Source organism: Lineus longissimus, chromosome 1 (assembly GCF_910592395.1).
Source record: "Lineus longissimus chromosome 1, tnLinLong1.2, whole genome shotgun sequence".
Taxonomy (NCBI): Eukaryota; Metazoa; Nemertea; class Pilidiophora; order Heteronemertea; family Lineidae; genus Lineus; species Lineus longissimus.
The window spans coordinates 19,139,360-19,166,303 of NC_088308.1; the positions used below are offsets into that span (position 1 = coordinate 19,139,360).

Sequence of the window (26,944 nt, forward strand, 5' to 3'; positions counted from 1 at the left end):
CTTACTGCGTACAAACTTGATTATGTTGCACTATATTTTGAACGTATGCGTGTCCGTTTAACACAGTTCAAGTGTGTGTAAATTGGTCACGCACTGAATTTCAATGTCACGCGGGAATCCGAATCAAAAACATCAATAACACATCACCAGCTGATCAAAAACCCGTACTGATTCGACAGAAAAATTGTTTTTTAAATGACTCATCCCCGAAGTATATCATATTTGCGGTAGTACTCGGGGAAAACTCGCAAAATCCGCTTCAAAGTTGCAGGTGAACTTATTGCTTCATCCGGGGATTTTCAATATGGCTGCGCCCATGAAGGAAGTTCAAAACCCCAATTTTCGACTGTCCCCTTCATGTTTTCTCCCCTTGATTTAAACTTTCCCCCTTTAATTGGTCAGAAAGAACACAGGAAAAGTAAACAGTCGCAAAGGAGGGACTTGTCAATACACTGCCATTTACCATACCTGATACGTGTAAATGACTTAATAAGTCCAACCCAAGAGCACACCCCCACTGACAACATGAACATGTAAAATAATTATTTTACACGTGTTGTCAGACAATATTCTGGCGCTGTTAGCTGATTGGTCAGTTACCAGTTGGCCTGTATGCGCAAACTAAACCGTACAGTGTTGTATTGTAAATTTTAACCAAGCAGTACACTCCTACAATACATACAACTTTTTTATTTCCAGAAGAAACCCTTTTCTTGTATGATGGATCGGCCTGAGATTGTGGCACGGGCAGTTTCAACACTTGTTGGTTTGACAGTTTCTTTTGCCATAACGTACTGTGGTGTAAAATGGCTGGGCGATGCTATGGATCCAACTCGAAAGGAGAAAAAAGAGTCTCACCAGCGGGTATGTACTATGTAGTGTGTCATTATTCATATGTGACATACATGCATGGCTAGCTGGGATCAGATTCCATTTAATCAAGGTGCTGTCTGCCCTTTGCCTGAGGCCTGGGCCTAGTTGTGACAGTCGAACTCTAAGTGTCATTCCTGTTTTGGAAATGTGCGCGAGTATCGAGGTGGTAGCTACATACAGACCCAATGCATAAATTATAATATTAAGGGAGATGGCGGCTGAAATGGTCCCTGCTTCAGTAAAACATGACATTGATTATATATTCTTGCACAAAAAATTTGGTCACATACTATACCATGTGTTCTTTTGTTAAAGTTTCATAGATTTAGTAGCTGAATGTGTAATTGGGTTTATATAAAATTATTATTATATTTTAAACATATTTCAGGCCGAAAAATTACTGAAAAGTATAGGATGCAGTAATATCAAGGTGAGGGCAGAATAAAAAAATTAAAGGTTGTGGTGAACTGCAAATCTCAGACAGATGTTCTGCAGTAACATCTCTCTCTGACAAACGAAAAGAAACTGTATGAGAGTAGAGGAAGCTAAAGTGGATGTCAAAAACCTTATTCAGGATATCAATGTAAATTTAAATGCTTTTTTCATGACTGTTGGATAAGAGGGTTTCAACTTCAGGTAATGTATATTCAATGCAAAATACTCAAGTTTCATATGTTTCACATTACAGCTCACTGATTATGAACTCTGCATTGCCTCAAATCTCGTGGACCCTCTCAATATGGTCATATCTTGGGAGGACATTGGTGGACTTGATGAGACGGTCCAGGAAATATTAGAAACAGTCATTATGCCATTCAAAAGAAGAGAGATTTTTGGAAATTCTACCCTGATGCAAGCTCCAAAAGGTTTGTATGGGTGAAAGGGTGTCCTGAAAACAGCAGTTTGTTTGTTGTCCCCCTACTGACCATAGCCATGTCGATGTGGGGTGCCGCCAATTCAAAAAACGTGCCGAGTCAGCGAGAAAAAATACAATTTTGAGGGGTCTTTTAAATTTCTTGAGTGTCTGCTGTGTCATAAAGGATCCATTGTCTTGTCTTTGTAGGTGTACTATTGTATGGCCCACCAGGATGTGGCAAGACCATGATTGCTAAAGCCACAGCGAAGGCAGCAGGTGCACGCTTTATCAACCTACAAGTGTCTTCACTCGTTGACAAATGGTATGGAGAGTCACAAAAGAGAGCGGAGGCTGTGTTCTCACTGGTATGATTCTTGAATTGTGTTTTGTTATGTTCTGAAGGAACAAATATTTTGGGGGGATGTCACATCCTCCACCAGCAGGCCTCCCTATTGTTCCTAAAATACACTCCCTCTTGACCGGGGAAGGTTTTCAACAAGATCATAAGCATATTGAACGTTTTCTATGCTTTGATGTCTCGACTTTGTAACCTGAATGATCTTTCTTTGCAGGCATATAAACTCCAGCCAACTATCATATTTATAGATGAAATAGGTGAGTTTCTGTTTCTAGTTCCCTCAGGTTTGGCCATCCTTTAGACTGATGTGCCTCCTCCAACTGCCTGCTCCATAGGGTGATTGCTGACAAAATATGAATTTCAGTCTTGATACCATAGTCTCTAACACTTTGTCCAGAGGACAGCACCTGTCAACAGAGACCGAGGTGTCACATCATTGTGTGACATTGTACAGTAAAGTCGTTTTTGACCTCGTTAATCAAGATGTTTGTCAATCTCTCTACTAATTTAACATGCTGTGAATAGAAAAAATTTCTTTTTCTCTTTTCAGACTCATTCCTGAGGTCAAGAAACTCATCGGACCATGAATCGACTGCCATGATCAAAACGCAATTCATGAGTTTCTGGGACGGCCTTATGACCAATTCAAACTCACAGATTATGATTATAGGTGCTACCAATCGCCCACAAGATGTGGATGCTGCTATTCTCAGGCGTATGCCAAGTATGTTCCATATAGGATTACCGGTAAGCTCAATGATTGTTATATGCGGACAGTGGTTCCAGCCTGACATGAAGTTTATCTCTAAGAGTTTGTCTATATTGCTTGTCTTCCTTGATTTGTCCTTACTGAAATTTCCTTCACCTTTGTGAATCTGAAATATATTTGCCAATGTCTAAGCCTTCAGTTCAGAGTACAAGTTTAGCATTTCTATGCCAACTCGGCTGAGAATGCTAACACAGCAGGTTCAGTTCTTAATACTTGACTTGCCAAACTCAGAAATGCAGCGCCACTCGCGGACAAAGATAGAACAACTCGACATTTTTTCCACCGGTTTTCGCTGCGCATGCGTACCAGCCGTCATCTTTCGCGGCGACGGACGAGAAAAACAACTGTTCTTCACGCAGTGAAAGCAAATTCACACAGGTAAACTGGTTATAACTGTGGTACGTCTGTTTCTTAACACGTAATAGTTATCAGATTGCTAAATTATCTTAAATCATGAGCCTTAAAGAACTTTTTGAACTCTCAAAAACTTACACAAAACAAGTTCAGATTGCCGCCATTATTAGTTTCCGAATGGCTGGTACGCATGCGCAGCGAAAACCGGTGAAAAAAATGTCGAGTTGTTCTATCTTTGTCCGCGAGTGGCGCTGCATTTCTGAGTTTGGCAAGTCAAGTATTATTCATTGTTTTTCTTTACTATAATTCGAGGCAGTTCTCAGTTATGCATTGTCTTTCTTTTCCAGAATAAGAGGCAAAGAAATGAAATTTTAAAGCTAATTCTCAAAGATGAAAATGTAAGTAATCATTAGGATTCTAAACTTGAGTCAATCGAAACAGATTTTATATAGCGCCAGTGTTATGGAAAATGTTAACTCCCTCTGTACACTAAGTGTGTAACTAATCATTGTGAAGATTCGACACAGACTTGTAACATGGAAAAGCGCCATAGAAATATGTACTATTATCATCATTACTGGTATTATTTGTGACAGCAGTTAATAGTAATTCATGAGACTCCTTCTTTAATATTCTTAGTTTGATTTCCTTGTAATGCATTGACCTGGTTTGATTTCCATGTAATACATTGACCTGTTCCCCTTACAGTGTGACGAAAGTGTTACTCTGAGTCGAGTATCGGATGACACTGAGAAATTCTCGGGCAGTGACCTTAGGGAATTGTGCCGACATGCCTCCATATACAGGGTCAGGGAATTTATGAAGGAAGAAGATGAAAACAGCGGCAAGGAAGGGTATGTTTTAAATCACCTCATTGACCTTCCAAACAGTGGTGCCAAACCAGAGGAATGCAGACACCAATTTGTGACTGCATATCAACCAGTTAATGATAAATCTGTCTTTCTACATAAACCACCAAACTCCCCTCCTACACACCTCCATCTTCTTGCGGAACAGTTCTTTTTCACAGTAATGGTTACCATTGAATCTGAGAAGAAACTAGACATCAATAGACCCTTCCCTCTTCGGGAACAACTCATCATCAAAATAACTAAATGTTTTTGTTTTTCTTTCAGCTGCGATACATCCAATAGTCTGCGTTCCTTGGGGATGAATGACTTCCACCGAGCACTTCGAAAAATGAAGGAATCGCGATTATTAGCCAGTCGGATGAGCAGGTCGTTAGAATTAGACTAATAAGCATGACGATGTGCCCAAGCAAAGTACATGCGGATCACGCACAAACTGCATCCGATGTTAACAGTATTGGTCTCATTCAACTACAGCAGGAAAACGTCGTGGTTTTGACTCTGTAATCAGTTACAGTTTTAGAGAATCTAGACTCCAGGCAATTCATCGCTTATGGAACTTTACAAATTAGTAAAAAGTGGTGACGTGCACACTCTGTAAAGGGACCAAGAAGAAATCATGATATTAAAGGGATCTGCTCTACTATTTTCATGTATCTAACTACATCTTTTTAAAAACTTTAACTACATCATGTGTCACCTTTCAGTCAGCTAGATTTAGGATGTATTTGTTTTAATCAAAGTTAATGTGTAAGTCCATTGTTATCATGTCTGAAAATAGTTTTAAAACCAGCTGAGCAGACTGTCAAATATGTTGTACAGGGTTTTCACTGTAATAAGTTTAAGTGGTTTAGTTTGTGTCAAGAATTTGTGAGTGTTGTGATATACTAGTAATGTAAGTGTATTTATACATTGTATATACTGTATGATAAAACTGGGAAATGCAGGAGTATGAAATAAATGAATAAATCATGAACAGTGCTTTATATTGTTACATGAATCTCATGGTATGTTGGACTTGGAAGTTTTGAGGATAAGGAGCTCCAAACAGTGGAACTTTCCCAAACCTAGATGAGAATAGCTGGTTATAGGGCAACACTGCAAAAGGACCTGATAATATTCATACCCAAATCGGCTATTTCTGTTCAAATATTGACCTATACGCAATTGACAGAAGGTCTCCAAACATGTGACATGACAAGAAGCCCAACCCACAAATTCTTGAAAGGGGGGGTTGACACTTTGCTTTTGTGCTATTGCTGTCCCCGGAAAAAGACAAAAGGCCCTCATAATGACTAGATGGTTTCTTTGGCCTTGAAGCATAATGGCTTGGTGAACTAGCCAGGCTGATAGAAGAAGTGATATTAACTAGCATGACTGTCTGTTCCTACTCATGAATGTCTGCTCCTATTGATCAGCATGAAATCCTGACAGAGTTTCTGACTGGGAGGGAGAACATCGCCTTTCTCTTTTCATTATTGGTATCGACGCTTTGAATTTTTTCTTGGCTTCAATGTTTTGTATCAATGATTTCTTCCTTTTCTCCACACGAAAACATTGGATACAACTAACAACAATGATGCTTCTTGTTACATAACTTTATTATGTACAAACACAATATTATGCAAAGAAAGGGAGTGAAATCTTGTCACTAAATTGAGCTTCATGATGCCTTCTACCGCTATCATGATGACATATGTTACAAAACAATATTACTGAAGATAATAGGGAGAATTTTGGCTGGTGCAAATTTTATACACTTGTGATGTATCTGTATCTGAGTCTATACCTACAGTTGAGTGGAGAATCCCATATAACATACAGAAAATCGATATGGATATGTCATCATACAGGAACAAATTTTCAATTTGCTGAAACTCACTAATGCAAGGTGCACAAACACACATTTTGAGTTCAACTTGTATTGGAAGTGGGAGTCGGGACAATGCACAACCTCTCTTATATCTGAATCCCTGCTGCCAAAACAAGGCAAAGCACATTATACACTGTAAACAGTGGTACATTAACCAAGGTGTTTTCGAATTTACAATCAAACCTACATGTACACATGCATGGGTATACTTTACACCCATAGCCTGATATAATTTTACCATCACCAAAATTTGGTTGACTATATATTCTTTAAAAAGTTGCCAAACACCCTAAACCATTTATAAAGTGAAAAGATAATCTTTAGTATACATACAATCTACTGTACATTTTCATAGAAAAGTAAAAAAATGGCAGAAAGAACATGAAATTAGCAGCAAATATACACAATCAGGAAAATCTCTGTTAGTTGGAGGTCCCTTCAAGCTGCAACTGATTGACCCAACTTCTGGTCTTCAAAAAGGGTCTCTAGTAAATCACTGATACTGAAATCCTAGTTGGAAAAGGACACCAACAGTTGTGAGATTTTCCATCACAAATACATTGCAAATCAAACATTTTAGACAAAAGTGTCATTTGTCATTAATTGTGCATGCAGCGAGTGCAAATGTCCAGGGCTTCTTTCTGGAGTGAAACTGAGGAAGTAAGGCGTAGTAATAAAACACTTTCACCGCAAAACCTGATAGTGAAGTTTAGTCACAATCTTAGACAACTTGGACAAAAATAAATGAAAAATTGCTAAAATGTTGCTAATAACAAAGCCCCTCTCAAGGAACCTCGAGAATTATTTCTCGATCACTGAGCAGTCAATGGCATGATATTTGACTGGGTGAAATTTCTTAAGTAGGGGACTTGTCTCATGACAAACTTTACCATCAGTGAGATAAAACCACTTGTACAAAAACAACCTTTTATACATCGTCTGAAGTAGAATGGTATAGTTTTTGGGTGCAATATAACATCACAGTCACGCAAATCACAATTCAATCAAGCACCCTGCAAACAAGGGATTTAAATCATTGCAACCTGCGATCTAAATTGCTTGTTTGCGAGGTGCTTTAGGGGCCGTCCATAAAGTTTGTATACACTGGACGGGAGTGGACTGATTAGTTGTCAAAGACCAACATTTCACTTTTTTTGCTTTTGCATTAGGAGGGGGAGGGCAACTTTAGTGTATACATACTTTATTGAAAGCCCCTGACCCAGTGACATGAGGCACAGGAGCGACACATGAGAGCAAAGTCCTTCACCATATTTCGAATTGCTTGTGAAATGTTGGAAGCTTCTGTGCCAGTTGTCACTGACCTACCTCACAGGGTTACATTCTCAGCCTTTCCCTCGCCATATCTATTTAAAGTCATTAAAGCATCTAACAATAAGATTCATCGAATGTACTTTGGGTAAATACAAAAATTCTGTCAATAAATGAATGAATATTCAGACAATCTGTACATTATGATCATAAACACTGCAATGACCTCACTTGAAAATCACTAGGATTTACGAACAGATATCAAATATTCCGTAATGTCTATACTCAAGGTTTTCAAGGCGCAGGACTTCACGCATCACTGAGTGCTCGTTCTTCTTCAATATTTAGAATGTTTGAGATGCAAACTTAGAAAGTCTGTCCATTCTTCAGGTAACAAAGTCAGTCTTCCAAGAGAGTTCTGCCATAGATCCCAAAAGTTTCATAATAAGGGTTATGTGTCCTTTTGCCAGGTATCCTCTTCAATGACCGACCGGGATGCAAGCGAAGTCCCCGTCACTTTCTTCTAGTGATGTCGTTCATGCATGAGATTCTCTTGATGAGCTCTCTGAAATCGTGGAAAGGATTTATAATTTGTTACAAAGTCCTTTAGAAATTTAGAAACATGTTCATCTTACCATGACATAGTGTGGCCAGTGCATACATTTAAAACAAAAGAAGGATACTGGGGAATTGTGATATATTTTATACAAGGCTGTCCCCACAAGTTGCCTACAGTGATGCAAGGCTACATACATGACATATTAATGTTGCACTTTGCAGTGACAAAATCCCTTGTCTGCACAGCGCTTAAATATCTATTGACTTACCTCAAATTTCGCAAGGAAATCAGCAAATATCTTGAAGATGTCATTGGCAGTTGAACTATCTGGGTCTTCACCAAAATACTTCAGCATGGTATGGAATTCAGCTACAGTCAAGGTTTGCATGGCATATAATCCCTGGATCTCATCAGAAGCTATCGATATGAAAAACTGAGGTCACAGTTAAGGAAAGATATCATCAAAGTGTTACTTTACTTATAATGCTATGTAAACATTCAACAAAGGTCTACCTGGATAGAAATCTAAAAGTTCCCCATCATGTGAAATACCACAACTCAGCTAAGCGTGCAAATACACGTCTCTAAACAATAAGATGTTATCAGTACAACTCAAAAGGATACTCCCATGACCTCCTGGAATCTGTCCTTGACGACAGCATTGAATGCATTGTACTTGTTGACATTGTTCGAAATCTCCTGAAATGCAGAAAGTTTACAGAAAAATAACGTTTATCGAAGCAGCAGAAATAGCGACAGCTCAGCAGATCTAGGATTCTAATGAAGGGATGTGTCAAATGCATGTAATGTTGAAAAGCTGATGCAAAAAGCTGAATCCGCATTTCATACTGATGTTATTTCGGCCAACTCCCTAATTGGTAGGGGTACATGTACAAAAATCTACAACTGTGGTGGTGGGACTAATACACTTTAAGTTCCTTCCGATACTAACCTGTAACACTTTCTTCAAGTCATTTAATTCTTGGGCAATGGAATCGCTGGTCACTGAATAGAAAAGAAATGCTTGATAAGACACGTTATCAAAGTTTTTATATGGTACATGAAAAGCATTTCTTTCAATGCCAAAGCCAGTCAAAATCAATATTATAATGTAATTTATTAAACTGCGTTCAGAATTGGGTAATTTCAAAAATTTGTAAGCGGGATTACTCTTGTCAAAGCTATCACTCCAGGACAGGTTGTCACTAACTCAGATTTTTTTCCGCCACCCTTCTGTACTCAAATAACATGAAACTAATTAAAAGCCCAATCCCTCTAAATGCACAGAGAAAAACAGTATGTGGTAAGTGAAATTCTGACCATCCACCGAAATACATGTTGTCAAAGATATTCAGCTGAACAAACAACAATTCTAATGTACATGGTGTCTCATAAAAATAGTCTGAATTTTCAAGATGGATTTTCATAAAGACACTTTTCAGGCCAGAATTTAATCAACCATAACAATCAGCAGCTTTGTATGCAAAAATGCTCCTTATTTTTGACAAGAACTGTAAAGCTCTCAATGACAGCACATTCTATGGGAAACCATGTATAATCTAAATTTCAATGTTAAAGGAGAAATATTGCAATGAGTTTTATGACTTGTAAGGTGATGTACATATAATGCACCATATTCAGTGCAAAAAGAACAGGTTCACATTGTGATTTTTCGGGTAAATTTGTGTTGGATCTCAAGGGATGGATAGGATTAGAACCTGCCTATGTCAAGCTAGGTTTTCCACCACAGCGGCAAGGTTTCCCAGGACCAAAAAAGAGAAGAAATATTTTAAAGTGAAGAAAAAGAAAGATTTTGAAGGTGAATTTTACCTTCCGCCATAACTGTTGGGGAAGAAAATGAGACTGTGAAATTAAGACTGTGCTCAATGATAGTGAATAAATAAATGCTAACTCGTAGATTTCATGGTTCGTGATTTGTGATTAAAAGATGCGTGCAAAGATAAAGAAGTGAATCCTTAATCAAGACATTGGACCCTACTTCTTATTTTGCCCTTGACAATGGTCATGGCTGAAAATGAGTGACAAAAAAAGAAACTAGACATTGGCCCTTAGGATATACCATAAAGGAATGAGTTATAAAGGTCTGTCTCTTTTGAAGATTTATGGTCACATTTCATTCCACTATGGTGATATCACAACTCTGAAAAGCTCTCTCTTTAAGAATCAATGATACACTTAAACAATTAGAGCTGATTGGAGTACTGATAGGTCAGATGAACTTAAAGGTTAAAACACATCTGAAATGATTAAGGTGGCAAAGATAACTAAACAATCTAAACTGATGACAATAGAAGCAAAATATGCAAAATTGAAAACACAAGAAATTGCTAAGGACAAAACCAAAGTCAAATGCATCCCAAAGCATGTGCATATTGCAACCATGGTACATCATACAATGTTTGTGATTTGTCTGACAATATTTGGGATGACTGTTGAGGTTTGTGATTTATCTGACAATGTTTGTGCTTTATCTGACAATGTTTGTGGTTTGAGTGACAGTTTTTGTGGTGTCTGATAATGTTTGTGATTTGACTGACAATGTTTGTGATAAGACTCACACTACTTGCCTATACTGACAGTTTTGTGGTGTCTGATAATGTTTGTGATTTGCCTGACAATGTTTGTGATAAGACTCACACTACTTGCCTACTGACAATGTTTGTGAACCAGACCAACTGCAAACTGCACACCATCAAAGTCAACTGTTGGAAGCCCTGTCATGATGATGCAACATAGGTGTAGCCAGGATTTTTCAAGGCAGGTAGTTTTACCATCAGAGGGACATTTTCCAAAAACTAAGGGATTTTTGCAGTCAAATTAAAGGATATTCCCCCAAAAGAGGAGTCAGTTTCTGCACCCTTGATGCCAATGTGCCATTGAATATAGACCACATTCAGTTATAAGCCAAGCATCCAGCAAACTAATGATATTGAAATAATGGCTTGGGTGGATCCAGATGCAGATATTTCAATGAATCAGGAATATGGATTTTGGCCTTTACCATCCCATTTTCCATGCATAACCCAGCTTGTGACCTCGTATTAGCTACCATCCCACTGATGGGCAGAAGGGAGAACCTGCCCTGACGTCCTGTTTAAAAATTTTTTGGTCTACCCTGGTGTCCCCCCCCCAACAAGTCCATTCCACCCCAACCATCTCCCCTCTAGCTCTACTTGATGATATTAGACAACCGCGATTGCTGCCTGGCTGGCTTACTGTCTGTTAAGGTAGAACAGGTTGGTTAAGTAGTTGATAGTCAATAACCTAGAATATGTTGGTGTGACCGCCTCCAACCATCATGCACCTACGCTGTCAAGTCAAAAACGCCTGGATCCATCCACTTTGCTTATCTATTAAAGCAACAATCATGCAAATGAAACAGATAATTACTAGATATGCAGAAATCTGGCATTCTTGTCCCAGTAACACTGTTAACCCTTGGACAGTATCGCACTGAAAGATGGACAAGGCATCGATCATAGCAAAAGAAACCGAGAGCTATAACGTAATCTTAGGTAAACTACAGACCCGATTTAAAGATGCTAGCTATTACCTCGCGACACTGAAGATCATCCTTTTACTATCAAAGGAGGAGTGTCTCAAGAAAATGCTGGGTCAGCGCTTTAATAACAACCTGATCGAGACCGCAACAATATCAAAAGGCTGCTTATGCACGTCACGGCCGACAGTGAAAGGATTAAGAATAAAAGCAACTCTAACTTAATATGCACCCTTGTTCCTCCAATTAAAGCATCAAAATCTAAAACAGCTTTTTCAGAAAACAGATGAAGTATCAAACCTATGAAAAACAAAATTGAACACATATATTTAGTTATATTATCAGACCACACACAAAACAAACAACAGCTCACAAAATCAACTATGGGTTGACATTTTTTGATACAGACACATGATTGCAAATTGAAGCTCAGCTGGCTTAAGAATTATATTTTTTCAATAGCTTTATGGTTTTACTTACCTTTGGAAGCACTGGCAATACTAGGCAACTCATCACGCAATGTTGTAATTTCTGGAAACCTTTTTATGAAGCCTTTGCTGAGTACATGAAGGAAAGTGGCCTTCCCATCAGTCGTCTTGGTAGTATCGAGCTGAAGACAAATTGAAAGACCGGTTACTTGATCTTTAAACGGTGTATCACAGCAATTTTGTGCCTCAGGTCACTGCAACCTTCAGTTACAAAGAATCTTTATGTCACAAGCAAAGGATAAGGAGATTGAGTAAGGTGCCTTGTCAATTAAAGGTGACAAACCTACAGGTTCACCAGTAAGAATCAATGCAAATCAAACTCAAAACATTCTGAGTTACAAAAAACCCCACTTCCTCTGCTATTCCATAAGACCAAGCTTCCCTTCCATGGCTCATACCTGTGAAAGATAGGTGATCTTGAAGGCAGATGCCTCCCCAATCCGACTATTGCCTTTGTTCATGTAGTTACCCATTGCAAGCACCATCTGAAAGAATAAAATATCGTGGTCTAAATGAATGGAGATTGATGATTCCTTGCCAATTTCTCAGAGGCTTAATTAGGCCTAACTGAATGATATTATAACTGCAACGGTGTGAGTAGAGAAAGCATGGGATTCATACAATCTAGAATTAACTTACCTCTATCATTTTCTTTAACTTTTTACTGCCGAGTAATTCTTGGGAAGCCCTCTTGATACAATTTAGTGTCTAAAAATAGAAGAAAGACACACTGCAAATTTAACCAATCCTCACATTTTGATTAAGGCAGTGGCTAATTGTGTAACGTGTAACTATTCGATGCTCATCAGAGAGTCAGTTTTTATCCCAGAACAGATGACCATAATGAGACCTAACACATCTCACGACATCTCTCAACATTCCAAAGGTGACACAATGATAATGACTAACAGTTCAACCATAAGATAATCAGGCTGTCTCACCTCTTTTAACTCCTCCACCTTTTCAGCAAAGTTCGCCTTGAATAACATTGCTTTTAGTTTCTGTGTATAGCCTGGCATTCGGCTCATCTCAAAGCAAAACTGATCCGGTTTACTCAAGTCCCCTGTGAGCCCATTGTAATGGTCATATTTCTCAATCTAAAATGAAACATAAGAATTAGCTAGTGCCATTCTTATCATCGTCATGATATAAGCTTTAGGGTCTAAAAGGATATTTGATTTCACTCTCGATTTTCATTCAATTAAGACATGCAAGAAAATTTCGAAGCAAAAAATCTATCAAAGCAAAAATTTAGGTACGGAATCATTCAACTCTATTACTTCATAACTGCAATACCGGAATGTGAACTCCCACATTATAATAATGCATGGGTCACTATCTGAACAGTCACAGAATTAATTTACTTCTTCTTCATTGGGAGCATATGCGAGCATCTGCTGTATCAACTCTGGGGTGAATATCTCCTCATCCATCCGATAGAGGGCGTTCTTTAAGTCACTGACAGACATCTTTAGATGCCCAAGTAAAATGGCTGAAATAAGACCAAAAAAAGACTTATGAGCACAATGTAGTTGTCTATCAAACACCATTCTGACGATCCCATTTGTGCTTACTGCACTTTGATTAATTACGGCTAGACGTGGTCTCGTCACTGATGTCAGCGGTACATAAACTTCCCTAGCCCTCTTATAGTTACATTCAGTTGATCATTAGAATACAGTCAGAATGCACACTTTTTCAATTTGATTTGATCCGATATCATCCATATGATACTTACAAGTATTATAAGCTTTCTTTGCATTCAGGATGTTCACTTGATTTTTGTTGACCCGAGTAGCTTTGGAAACTGGAAGAGAAAATGGAAACACTTTGTACAGCAAGAAAGGGAATATTGGTAATTTCTACAGACATTGTTGGAGATTGTTTGATATTGGAAGGATTGACAGCACTATCCTGTTTTCACTTAACACCACAATAATATAGATATTGAGGATTTAAAGTATGGAAAGATAAACAAAGGTAAAAGGAAGACTCACCAATTTCTGTTCTTTTGGTACTAAATTTGTGCTCCAGTTCTAAATACTTGACTACATCCTGCAGATAACCAGTGTCTCCAAGCTAAAAGTATAACAGCAAGACTGTAATGTCAGATGAGGAATGACTGGTCTATTACCGTCTATGGTGCACGCACCAAAAAGAGCCCATTTTAGATCATTCCCAAGAAGTAGGGGAATCTCCCTCGTCCTAAGGACCAACTCAGTCCAATCCTAGGCAAGCAGTGTCACCGCACACCGATAAGTGTTCAGGGGAAAGACTCTAGCGCAAGCCCTGTAAGGTTATGAGGGCACAATTACTGATTCACTACAGAAGTCCTTTATTTGAAAGAGCAATCCTACCTGTCCCCAAACTGTCTCCTTCATATCTGAAATGTCAAGCTTCTCCCAGTTCAGACGCTTCACGTACATCGGGTAGTTCTCTTTTTGCTCCGACTTGAGATGTTTGGGCAATGGTGGTGGCACTGGAGGAAGGGGAGGAGGTGGAGGTGGCATTGGCACATTCCCGCGTATCGTGTCCTTCTGAGAGTCATTCGAGTCGTCATCAGATTCTGCTGCAACAGCATCGTCTAGCGCTTGTATCGCATCTTTGGCTTTCTCTATGAAAGAATCCTGCGACGATAACAAGGACTTCACATCAGATCCTGCTGATGAGGCTTTGGCACCATTCGTGGGGTGGATTTGTTTGGGATGTGATCCGCACTGAGGACAGGTGTCGTCACCTTTGTGCTCCGGTAACGGAAAAGGCGGCGGATGATATGGATACGATTCGTATGGTCCGGAAGGATGCGATTGATCTTGTCGGCTAAGCGGATGTTCGTTATACGTGTGGACATTGTATGGAAGATTTTGATTAGATCCGTTTGACGGATGTCCCCCATGATACGGACTGTTTTGAGAGTTCATATTTGCACCGTCCTCTGGAAGAATGTGGTGAGGATGAGCTGATATATATGGACTGTCCTGTGAATGGTCTCCATGGGACGGACTTCCCATATTGAACCTGGCATGGACTGGAGTGGACTGATGAGAATGGACTGGCAGTGGACTCTGATGATGAGGAGAATGATATGGAGATGTATGACTGGACTGCTGTGGACTTGACTGTAAGCTATAGGCATGACTGACACTACTCGTAGGACTCAAACTCCCAATATGACTGGTCTTTGGACTTTGCGAGTTCGGTAAATACATCACATTTTGACCATGGATTGGACTTTGTACATTTTGATGGACTGGACTATGAATATGATGTGCTGGACTATGGACTGGATTTATATGGGTGCTCATCAGCGGCCCATGATGGGGCTGAGGTGGAATGTTTGTCTGCACTATCACAACCTTTCCCTCAACATCCCTGACCCCTTGGGGCAGAATATCCTCCAATCGTGGGTCATCCTCATCTATTTCCTGAACCCTGTAGCTAGAGATTGGGCGTGGAAGGTCAAGATCATGCTGGCTGAGCGTTCCATTCCTTGGTGCTTGAAGTAGGAAGTTGTCTGAAATAGGAATATAGCAAAATCAGTCACATAGAGACCTCAACCATCTTCAGCCTCCAAGCAAGACACCATGAGTCCCTCTTGATAGAATTGGGTTGCCAAAGACCAGGCTGTTCCCGAGGACGGTCTTTGCACACAAATTAGTGTGTAGGGTGGCATGGCCATCCCAGATAAAAACAATGAAGAAAGACATTGTGGGGGACAGTCTACTGTCAGTGGCTAAATGACAAAGAAGATGAAAAGTGTTAAAAGATGTAAAAACATTTAAAGCAAGAGTTGTGACTTCTTTTTTAATAAGTACCGTACCGGTACCTACCATCAATGGAAAGAAGTTGGTCACCATGGCCATTCACTCTTGGTGATGTCGGTGACACCAGGGAGCGATTTTGATTCTGTGAGTTGCTTGGTTGGATCTTCGGCTCATCGACATGAGCGAGGCTGGGCGTCGACCTCCAGAATCGGGATCCATAGGACGGTGAGTGGGGTGAATACTGGTAACTGCGGAGACTGTGAATATCTTCGGAGGATCCCAATGACTTGAATGATGAAACAAGTAGGAAATGAGTGCAAAACCAAGGAAGTTCACAATCAAATGTATGAACCTCAAACCTGACATTTTTGTTGGACACTGCAAAATGTGATGCTTTTCCGTGCTATTGATAATGAACTCATCAAGGAGAATCTCTTCAAGAACATTGCAGGTCTCAGCGGAAGTTTGTGTATTATACACGTACTGTTGGTCACTGTGTACAGAAAGTAACTTACCAATCGATCCCCTGCATCCCCCTTCAATAATGCAGCTGCTTTACCAACTGGAAAAAAGGTTGGAGTATTGTCATAGAAAGATGAATTGAGGATTGTTATTAATACCAGAATTGCTCTTTCAGTTGCTGGCAGATCTCAGTTTTATCAATACTGATGGCATTCAGTCAATAGAAAGTTCTCACCATAAGACATCAATCATACATGCGATCAGTTTAGGAAAAGTCCCACCAATGCTTTCTTTTTGTATAATCTGTTAAGTTTATCAATCCAAGTTAAACTATGCACTGCAGCAGGCAACTAGATCAAAATCAAAACCATTGAGAAAAAGGTTCACTTCATTGAGGACTTAATGGATCCAGTGTTGCAGTTGACATAAAACCGAACTAACACTGTAACCAAAAGCGAAAACCTGTGAAAAGGAGCAGCACTATTTTCTTAAACATATTTTAGGTGTTTACATAGTTTTGACCCCAACACCTAGCAAATTTCTTTATGAATGACTCAATGGTAACCTTACACTTAGAAAGGAAAGCAGCATAACTTAAGTGTCTATGCAATCACCACAATGAACAATACCCATCAACCAAAAAAACATTCTATATCTAAGAATATCCTACCAACTTCAGAGAACCTGCGACATACATTTCTCTGACAACCATCGGGACAGGCTAGAAAGGGTTAAGAGGGATAGAATGTGAGGAGAAAGAAGTTAAAAGGTGGAAAGTAAGGTTCAGGACTTTAATGAAGATGAAATAATTGACAAAATGAAATTGAATGTGCAGAGAGAATTAAGAAAGGTGGTAAGGTATGACATGAAGAATAGGGTAAACTAGGGGGTAGATGATGGAGCTGGAAAGCAGGTGGCTAGGAAAAGAATCAAGCAGAGGCTCATAATGCAAAGGAACTATGGCAGGTAGTAATGCGCCCTTAAAGATCAAGGATAATGACTTTATTAAAGCATGCACACATGTTAAACTTTTGCCAAGGCAGTAAATATTTTTCATCTTTTAGCAAAGGGGTGACTTTGTTCTGCTTTAAACTAAGGTAGGGTCCCAGGCCAACCAACAATGACAATAAAAAATTTGCCACTCACTGAAAATGTTCGACATTCTTTTTAAAGCCTCAGAGACTAGAATTTGAAATAACAGAAGACATTTTATTGAATTTGAACCCTATAGTCTAAACAGATGAATTCTGCATCATGCACATCAAATCCAGTCAAAATATAAGGGTTAAATAGCATGCTTTACCACAATTTTGACACTGGCATGTGCAAATGCATTAAGTCTAAGGTCGAGGGGAATCTAGCATAGCAATATAGATTTGGTAAAACTAGGTTGCTGGCTGCAGCATCAAACAGGCAAAGAACATACCCAAAACTGGTTTTCTACGTCCTAAACAATATAAAATGAATTTTAGGGAAACTGGTGCATTTAGTTGGGAAGTAAAATGTAAGATGCATAAACTCTTGGTGAAGAAATAGAAAAAAATCATCTATACCAATATTTTTGTAATAGATTTATCTATCATCATGATGTTGTTGTTATTCCATTCTATAGCATCAAGAATTCATAAAAAGACTTTATTAATTCTTGATATCATAAATGTGAGTAGATTAAATGTAAATGATATTCAGGCAGGCAGACTAACAACACACCTTAATTCTGTGATTTGGTCTAATGCACATGCGATGACTTTTAGAGATATGAATAAAGTAAATATGTCAAGATATAGTAACCTTTACTTACTGAAATTGAAGTCATCTTCAGAATGGAACATGACGTCACCATCCTGGGGATGAGCTGGCTTAAAGTTTGTGATGTTATTCTCCTCTGATACTGATGAACATTCAGACATGGACTGTGACTGACTTGGTTCACTATCTGAGGTATATGAGCTGGTAATACCACCCTGCACTGCTGGAAATGATAAAAAAGAGGTTGTAAGAGTCACAAAAGCAACCTTTCCGCATAGACAAAAAGCAACTAAACCTGAGTTACAAGGAATAAGGAAGCCTCATGCAGAGGACACCCGACAGAGTCATTGTGTTAGCTTTTGACAACATTTCATACAGCAGGACTTTGAAACTTAGAGGCAACTCAAGTCAAAGGCTTTATCAACTTACCAGGGTTGACAAGATTAACAGGAATACTGAGTGTCGCTCGACAGACCTCCTGGTGTTCGTCAGGAAGCAATGGTATGATGTACAACCAAAGTGTCCGCTTCGACGGAGTATCAAGGATCACTGATGCATCTTCGATAAGATTATCAACACTCCTGTTGGATGAGAAGAATGTTACTAAGGAATGATGCGAAACATGAATGCACTCCTAAGTAAGACACTGTCGAAAGATATAAAAGGATGTCAGCTAAATACAGGAGACAGTTTTGCATCAAATGCAAGAATAAAACCTGCAAGAACATCAAATAAGAGGAATATACACTGGCAGAACCACTCTGTATCCACTTGGATATGACATCTTGCCTGTTACCTATTAAAGCTATTTGACTGTGTGGCTTATAGGCAAAATGCTTAACAACAATTAGCTCTACTCTTAAGTGCTGAAAGGGATGTACTTGGCTGAACTGTGAAACCACTAGAAGTACGTTCCCACAGCCATATGAACCTGAAGCAAATAGTCAAAAGAAAGAACTCACCTATTTCTGGTATAAATCTGTAGTGCATTTTTCAACTCCAGTCTTTCTCTAGAAGTGAGGAGGTACTCTAGTTGCTGTTTGAACGATCCAACATGGTTCATCTCCCTGACGTCTGCCATCCATGACATTGAAGAGCCACCTGAGCCATGCGAACTGATCGAACCACGATCTAAAAAAAGTTCTGAACTTATAAAGTGTTTTTTTTAAAGTCAACTCTGAGCAAAGCACTTTGGCATCTGGCATTCGGTGTGCTCCGAAGGATGTTAAACGGAGGCCAGATTAAGTCCTGAGTCTTGGCCTCAAGCAAGCAGTTTGCAGGAAATGACTTTCACGAGGACATGCACGCGGGCCAGGAAGTGATCTCTCACTGCACCATAAATGAAGCTTAAAAGAAACTATACAGTGACACATAACTGGAAACTAATAAAATGCCATATTTACCCCTATCTAATGGGGTGTCCCCAGGTATTGACAACAAGAAGGGATTCCTCTCTTCTATTTCTTCATCCTCGTTAGTGGCAGGCGATTTCTTGGCCGATTGTCGAAGTCTGGACCGCTGATCCAACGGATACACATCTGGAAAGAAAGGAAGAAAATTCGTTGTGTTACTCTGTAATTAAGTGCCGGCCCGAAATTATCAAAAGGAACTCCTCCATTAATGGTCTCCTGGATATTGAACCTTGTGATACTGATGTCATTGCAACGTGAAATTGAGCTTGTCTTGGAACGATCAGAATATTGATTAATTTGATACAACAACTCTGGTTATTGAATTTCATGACCGGACGTAATAACTGGTCCGTGAAAAGAAAATTAATTAAATCTTTTCAGTTATACTGATGATCGATAGCCAAGTGATGTCCGGGGTTGGGGGTGGTGGAGGCACTGTAATCATTGCAGGAAGGTTAGTTCATGGTGTTCAAACAAAATCTGAGCCCAAGAGTGAATCAGTCATTGTGCGAGAGCAGATGTTTATTTACTTGTAATTTATGGTTTATTTACTTGAATGAGAAATGATTGAACCACTGAGGTGTAGTGCGGAGAAAGTAGATTATAAGGGTTATGGAGTTCATCACAAAATGGTAAAGATGGCCCTGTCATGTGCCTAAGATAGAGTCAAATGTTCGCTTCACTGACTAATGATGGACCCACCTTCTTGGGAAAATATGGAAACAGCTGTCTTTCAAAACTCTAGAATGCACCGCGGATAAAAAATTTGACAGAGTTTAGACCTGTTTTGAAGATTGTTTATGGAGAGGGGTACTTGTCAGTAAAACAATTAGTAACCATGACTACACACCTTTTGTTGGACTTTGGAGATGGCACAAGGGTAATTAATGTCACAATTCTAAAACTTGATGAGAGTCAATGTAAATAAATCTGTAAGTCAAAACCTAGTGCAATACGGTTTGGTTAAGACAATGACCCTGCAAGTATGGCATCACCCTTGTGAACTAAAACAATACAAAGAGGTTTAATTCCATAAAAGAAACAGCATGGTTTGGTTAAACAGGAAAAAGCTTTAACCCCACATAACTCGATGACTTCATTATAAATTTCACACATCGATTTCGACTTGGCAGGCGTGATGCAAATGCGCAGAAGCATTTACAGACACCATGAAGTCATGAAATGCGGGCACTCATTATGCCCAATTAAATTTTAATGACTTTTCGTAAGAAAGGATTCCTGTGAACAGAAATTGAAGTCGCTTGTATTCAACTTCAAACAATTGATTGTGCGGTGAAGATACTTGTGCAGCTGTTGATCCATCACCTTGTTTGAAATCTTTCTAAAGTGTGCAGTGTGAACACTCAGCGAGATGACAGTTATATATGGTTGAATTCCCCAACACTTGGCAGACCAACTGCAAATGAATATGTTTGGGTACAAAGTCAAAGCAGCTATACACGGCATGCTAAAACACGTTGGTCCAAAGGCTTTGTGGCATTATGTATCTTCACACTTAAAGAAATGTTCTTATGAGTGCTCATCATGACCATTAGTAGTGTTAAGTGTGAAGATAGAGAATTTAGAGACCTGACTGTTGCCTCTCCTCTCTGCAGACTTTCATCCAAAGTGGATACCATTTTAAGATGGCTTTAAAAAGAAAATGTAATGATATAAATGATCACATTTTCCTTTGATATTCTACTGATGTGTATAATGCAAACTGAAATGATAAAAGTCAGTCAGGGCTGTCCCAATTTCCAATGTGGCAGAATCATCAAAATGAGAATGATGTTAAACAAGATCTACCCAAATAAAGGGCAAACAACCTCAGAGTTGTGTTATGAAATGGAGAGTTTACCCATTAAAAGCCAGAAAACACGTAAACGGGCAGATGAACAAGAATTCTGATCAAAAGCATTTTTTTTGTAACATGCAATTATATTACACAAAAATGAACTGTGCCAAAACATCAGACAGGCCAGATACCATAAACCGGAAAAATGTTCAATCATTTTGTTTCACAGTTTCATGAAATTGTAAGTTTGGTAACCTTTAATCTAATATTTTGACAACCCTTTGACAGCAATTTCAATGAGATTTCCTCATCATCCCCAAATACTTTTTGCAATTTTATCGGTAAATGTGAGAAATGTAAACAAAAAAGGCACTCAAACATTTCTGGGTTAACAGCAAATAGACTAATCAATGAGAATGAAATGGATTTTACTATTTGAAATGATGATTTGTAAGTGATGGTGTGATGATGGAACTTACGTATTTGATTCTTGGCTGCTTTGAGAAAACAAAGTGAAAACACCATGAGTATATCTTAATACAAACCTCTAATATCTGATGGCTTTTTTGTCATGAAATTTGTTTTATATCGTTTCTCCAAATATAAGGGGTCGATTCCAAATGAATTTTATTCACTAGGATTTTCCCATGACCTCCTGCATGCGCTCTCCAATCGAATTGAGACAGCAAGTACACTATTTTGTAAGGAGCTTGCCAGTTTTCATTTGAAAATGGTTGCAAATCAAACATTGCAAGCAAGCAGCTTTTAAAGATAACAATGAACTTCTAAAAAAAGTGATTCGTGAATGTGTTTGTTTCATGCACAGCTTTTCCGATAAAATCATGCAAACACAAAATAAAAACAGCAGTGCACACAATTGGTGCGATGTTGTATGTAATGATACATTTTTACACGCTAATTGACATACTACATTGGTACTGGCCAGGTTTTCATGGACACTGTGCTCTCCTGGGAATGCTGACTCCCCTCCTTAGATGAAAGAGGAGCTATAAGGACCAAAGTTACGCAACATCAACAATTAATCGACAGCATGGTGAAATCAAGAAGAAAACAACCCCAAACTTGAACACTTCAGCACGCAAAAAGCACACATATCGAAATAAAAGAAGCAAACTGACCCCCTGGATAATGGCTAGCTAAAGAGTATTCAATCTCAGTTGATTGTAAGTTGCTTGAAAGCAATTTCTTGTTCTCTGAAAAGATTGGTAAAATGAGCCGTCAGTTCCCCTTTAAAACATCTTTGGCCATGATTGCAGTAACCTAATCAGCTGAAACTTTAAACTAACTTTTGTATGTAACATAAAGGTTGGATAATAATTCTGAAGAAAAAAATATGTCCTTCATTCTATTCCTTTATACCATATACAACTAGAATTCAACATTTTTGCTCCAAGCTAAGCTATCATTGAAATAACGATATACTGTAAGCAAATGTGAAAAGAGAGAAGGTTTTATTACACTTCTAGCTTATTCCTGCACAAAAAAAGTGAGTTGCATACATCCGGTAAAGCAAATTAAAGAAGGGTTTCCACAATAATTGTTTTTGGTGACATAAATGCACAGAAAAAATTCTATTTGTGACATTTTTCTCATCTGTGCTGATCTCTGGAAAGATTTCAGCTTGTGTAGCCACTTTGCTGAGATAGGCATTTCAAAGCAACACCTCATAAAGGGATGCTATGAATGAAGACTTTGACATGTAGACACCAACTTATTATACTGATCAATCAATGGAATGATGGATGCAATTCCTGAGATAAGCACAAATTTTGTGATATGCCCTTTTAAAATTTCTTCAGAAAAAGTGAAGAAATCAATGTGTTAGTCATGCATTTCTTGGTGTTTGAAATTAAAGGTGTCGGCCATTACCTAAAGGGCTTTGTTTGACTTTAAGAACATATTTCATAAATTAAAAGGCTTTACCTATGATTGTGGATCTGGGCAGTTAGTTGGAGAGCACAGCCTTGCAGTCATGGGTTCCCAGTGAAAGCAAAACTCAGAAAATGGTAGCAATTTAGACTGGGTCCGAATGATCAAAATCGATAGCATGTCTCCCGTATCACAAAAGTTCTCAAAATCCTGTTGAAAGGTTGGTGTTTTTTCTTCCCACCAATGATGGAACCATCAATGCACGTCAGAGTGAATCGTCATTTCGGCAGCTTGTCAATAGTACCATAATATCAGGTTTTTTGGCAAGATAGGCCACTCCAGCATTTAGTTGTTATGTCACTGAACTCTAGTGTTTTTCGCTACAGATTGTCTAATAAACTTACAATGTATAATCTGCTAGAGTCATGTTCCTGCTTCACATTTATCATTATACAAATTATAACAATGCGCTTCCCTTTTCTACTTTCTATATGAAATGTTGCCAAAGAAAATGGTCTCTTTTCTATTTGGTGACAACTGTTTCAGTTGTTGGTTTGAAGTATATTACAGTACCATAATTATATGCAATACTTTTATTAGCCATTCATCTTACATGAGCCTCCTCATCCTTTAGTTATAAAGACAAACATCATGTAGATTTACAGGGCTTATTGCATAGTTCATATTATACATGGGCAATAGCGTGTGCAGTCATGCCGTTATTTCCTCCAGTAACGGTACAATCAAAATATCGACATAAAATGGCTTTATTTTGAGCATAGTTTTAAAGATAAAAATAATTATTGATTGAAAATTCACAACCACCATATAAAAAAACCCTGGATAGTAATGAGAATATCAAAAAGAAAATGTCTAAGATGTTCTCTAGAATATTTTCACTGACAAATAATCAGCTTTTCCATGTATGACTGAACTTCACACGTCATAGACATACAATCAGATTCTACAAAATACCACCTCAAAACCTCAAGTGCGACCAACGCTGGCAATTCAGTCGCAACGAAAATATCTTTTTCGTAAATGGCTTCAGAAGAGGAGCAGCAACTCAAATTCTTCAAAATGCTAATTGCGATTGATTTTGCCCCACTGGTCACATATACGTCAACCACTGTTTAATAATTATCCCATTCAAATTTCAACATGGCCGACATTTCAAAAACACAAAATCAGAAAACCGATGACCTGGATTTTCATAGGATGTAGAGTTGTTTTCAAGACTATGCACATCACAATGATAAACATCTCCTCAAGAACTTGGGCCAAACACGCCTCAGGGGCTAATACCAGTACCCTATTGATCTCGCATTTCCACACCAATGGCAAAAGAGTCCAACTTGAATAAATCATGTTGTGAACTCGATGAGCTAGCTACTGGGTGCTCACGATTGTAAAGGAAATCAATTAAATATTAAAGATGGAAAGCAACCTGACAGGTATAGTGGCACTGTAGATTAAGTGCCAATGTCAAGTGTATGACTGTGAGTTAAAAGAACCATATCCTGCAGTAAAAATCTCAAATTTACAGGGCGCTTTTGGAACAAAATACCAGACCCTTAATAGCTCCAGGCCTAACAAAAACTTCCCTACATTGTATTTCAAATGAGATCTGCTGAATTCATCTCATTTTCAACCTTGAACTAGAAACGTATGTGTGTAAGCATGTACTTCAGTATCTGCAAAAATGTGGCAGTTACCCAAGTCAAATGCATTTTTGCATACATTCACATAAATACAGGTGGTTGAATAAGTAAATGTAAATATCTCAGAAATTTGTAATGTAGATTTTAAAGTTATGAAGAAACTTGCATATAAGCCCCAGGTTCGAGTCGATCAACCAGATTTCACTATCTTCTAGCCTACTTAGCGCGGAGAGTTTGAGTATGGTTGTCCAATTTCTAGTAACTGCTTGTCAAGTGTAATTGGTAGCACCTCTGCAGTTACAGTTACAGATATAGCAATCAATGTTGTGACTCATGACCAGTATTGCAAACCTACTGCTACTGCCAAAGTTGGAGAAGGCATAAGATTCCCTGCTTTTAGGCCATAAGAGGTAACAAAACAATCAACTAAAGACATGCTTCCATTTTAACACAATTATGCTGATATTAATATCATCACATCTCCACCATTTTAAATTACATCAGGTATCAAATACATGTACAAACAAAGGTAAAATTATATCTAAAGATGTCAAAATGATCAGCAAAATGTTTTATCAAAGATTACAAGTAACGAAAGAAAACTTGCTTTTTTTGGCAATTCTTGGATTCTTGGAACGCCCTAAAACAAAGCGCCACACAAATAATTAAAGCATAGCTAAATTATTGGATGCTCCAATCGGATGTGAACACCTTGATACCTCTGAAATCATCAAAGGAATAGTTTTGGAAGGGAAAACCTTGTAGCCAGTGGCCTTTTAAAGCAAGCACATACTCCACTTATAAGGAAATATTTGCTGTTGATAAGAACATAACAAGAGTCAAATAGACACCTTTACCAAAACAAAGAGAGAAGAAGCTTAAATGATTCGTAAATATTGCATACCGAGCAGTAGCTCCCTTGGGACATTGATGCGTTGCAGGCAATAATCCCTGTGTTCATTGGTCAGCTTCGGGATGAGGAACATCCACAATGTTGTCTTAGATGGCGTGTCGAACACCCGCGTAACATCATCAAAGAATGTTGCAACATCTCTGCAAAATAATTTCGGGAGGTTTATGACGATTTTGTGTTTTTCTCAGGGCTGATATCATATATGAGAACAACTTTCATGTATCATTTGTACAATCTTCCTTGAAGAACAGTTAGCTGTCACAGATATGGGACAATAGACTGGTATGAGCTAGGGTAAATATACCGCTTTGACCATAAAAGGCTAACTGAAAAGCTGGTAGCAGTAGTATAGCTTTAGCACATTTGATATTGATTGTGTCAAAGATGTTAGAATAATGTACACCGCATAGAACTATGATATATGTAACATGATTTGACAGGAATTCGATGAATTCTGTTAATTGAAGGACTCTCAAAGCATGACAGATGGTTGATTATGCTTTGTGTAAAGTTGAGTGAAACAGAGGGAATAGACAGGTTCAGTATTGTAAATATCTACACAGGTGGAAACAGTTTCAATAATCTTATCACTCTCATATTAGAACAGCTAATCCAAGTCACAAGAACATGTATGTGAATGGGCAAAAACAGAAAAAAAGATAACCTTTACCTTGTATTATTGTATCTTGTCAAGGATCTTCTTAGATTATCTTTCTCTCTCTTTGTCAACAAATGATCTGCCTGAAAACAAAACATGCAATTTTTTACTCCAAAGCAGTTACAAATACGTGTTAATCTGCTTAAGCTTTCGATAAGCGGCACTGAGAGTGGGGACATTCCCAGAAAATATCACAAAATATTCACCATCTTTGGTGAGCTTGAGCCATCCCCATTCTAATGAGGTTATATCACGCTCTTACCCTTTGCTTAAACGTTCTCCCATCCTTGTCTACAATACGACTTGTTTCCTTCAGCCAGGATGAGGACTCGTCATAACTTGAGGTGGATGCGGTATCGGATGAGGCCGCACTTCCAGGACGGATAGGAACTGAAGGAAGAGACATAAACATATTATTGTCCAGGAGAGAAAAGTTGCCAAGGGCATCACAGAAATGCACTAAGTCATGACTTGATCAAATTTTTAATTGCTTCATTGATTAGCTTTTAATTGCATCTCTCTTCAATGGTACTTACTACCTTCCCTATCTACCATCTTCATCACTTCAAATGTCGGCCGGTTACCACTTCCCTGGAGGAGTTTTACCAGGTGCGCATGACCACATTTTCTGAAGGTGAAAAACAGAAAACTTAGATGAATCAGCTCTTCAAAACGCAATGTAAAGGAGAAATAAGAAGCTTCTATTTCTCTTCAAAACACAATGGGGAAAGAAGCTACTCTTCCTCTACAAGATTCAATGGGGAAAGAAGCTACTCTTCCTCTTCAAGAAACAATGCAAAGGGGAATGAAGCTATTTCTCTTCAAGACACAGTGGGGAAAAAAGCTACT

The 26,944-nt window shown here is 38.5% G+C and overlaps 2 protein-coding genes across 9 annotated transcripts in view; one reads left to right on the top strand and one right to left on the bottom strand.

The window, feature by feature from the left end:
• Positions 1–83: 83 nt before the first annotated feature.
• Positions 84–5,055, top strand: LOC135494066 (outer mitochondrial transmembrane helix translocase-like). Of its 2 annotated transcripts, none has more exons than XM_064781851.1 (10): positions 84–271; positions 700–864; positions 1,262–1,303; positions 1,562–1,739; positions 1,937–2,094; positions 2,302–2,344; positions 2,638–2,834; positions 3,558–3,608; positions 3,919–4,064; positions 4,347–5,055. In XM_064781851.1, the coding sequence occupies exons 2-10, from the start codon at positions 718–720 to the stop codon at positions 4,465–4,467; spliced, it is 1,083 nt and encodes a 360-aa protein (XP_064637921.1). In that variant the 5' UTR covers positions 84–271; positions 700–717; the 3' UTR covers positions 4,468–5,055. The 2 variants fall into 2 exon arrangements, with proteins under 2 accessions (XP_064637921.1, XP_064638008.1); XM_064781938.1 differs by lacking the exon at positions 84–271 and adding an exon at positions 287–418.
• A 637-nt stretch (positions 5,056–5,692) lies between these two features.
• LOC135490100 (delphilin-like) overlaps positions 5,693–26,944 on the bottom strand; it is a 28,990-nt gene continuing 7,738 nt past the window's right edge. For 2 of the 7 annotated variants that reach the window (XM_064775719.1, XM_064775725.1), the window contains 25 exons: positions 26,632–26,723; positions 26,358–26,485; positions 26,108–26,178; positions 25,429–25,577; positions 19,167–19,301; positions 18,726–18,894; positions 18,193–18,344; positions 17,816–17,986; positions 17,441–17,461; positions 16,068–16,114; positions 15,619–15,838; positions 14,146–15,302; positions 13,786–13,867; positions 13,527–13,595; positions 13,153–13,280; positions 12,730–12,885; positions 12,428–12,496; positions 12,187–12,273; positions 11,781–11,910; positions 11,192–11,254; positions 9,780–9,809; positions 8,733–8,785; positions 8,405–8,479; positions 8,049–8,213; positions 5,693–7,786 (listed from right to left, as the gene is read on the bottom strand). In XM_064775719.1, the coding sequence (XP_064631789.1) occupies positions 7,745–7,786; positions 8,049–8,213; positions 8,405–8,479; positions 8,733–8,785; positions 9,780–9,809; positions 11,192–11,254; positions 11,781–11,910; positions 12,187–12,273; positions 12,428–12,496; positions 12,730–12,885; positions 13,153–13,280; positions 13,527–13,595; positions 13,786–13,867; positions 14,146–15,302; positions 15,619–15,838; positions 16,068–16,114; positions 17,441–17,461; positions 17,816–17,986; positions 18,193–18,344; positions 18,726–18,894; positions 19,167–19,301; positions 25,429–25,577; positions 26,108–26,178; positions 26,358–26,485; positions 26,632–26,723 (3,661 nt within the window). In that variant the 3' untranslated portion in view covers positions 5,693–7,744. Of the gene's footprint in view, positions 7,787–8,048; positions 8,214–8,404; positions 8,480–8,732; positions 8,786–9,610; positions 9,623–9,779; positions 9,810–11,191; positions 11,255–11,780; positions 11,911–12,186; positions 12,274–12,427; positions 12,497–12,729; positions 12,886–13,152; positions 13,281–13,526; positions 13,596–13,785; positions 13,868–14,145; positions 15,303–15,618; positions 15,839–16,067; positions 16,115–17,440; positions 17,462–17,815; positions 17,987–18,192; positions 18,345–18,725; positions 18,895–19,166; positions 19,302–25,428; positions 25,578–26,107; positions 26,179–26,357; positions 26,486–26,631; positions 26,724–26,944 lie in introns of all 7 variants that reach the window. The other 5 variants (XM_064775720.1, XM_064775721.1, XM_064775723.1 and 2 more) reach the window with 5 other exon arrangements.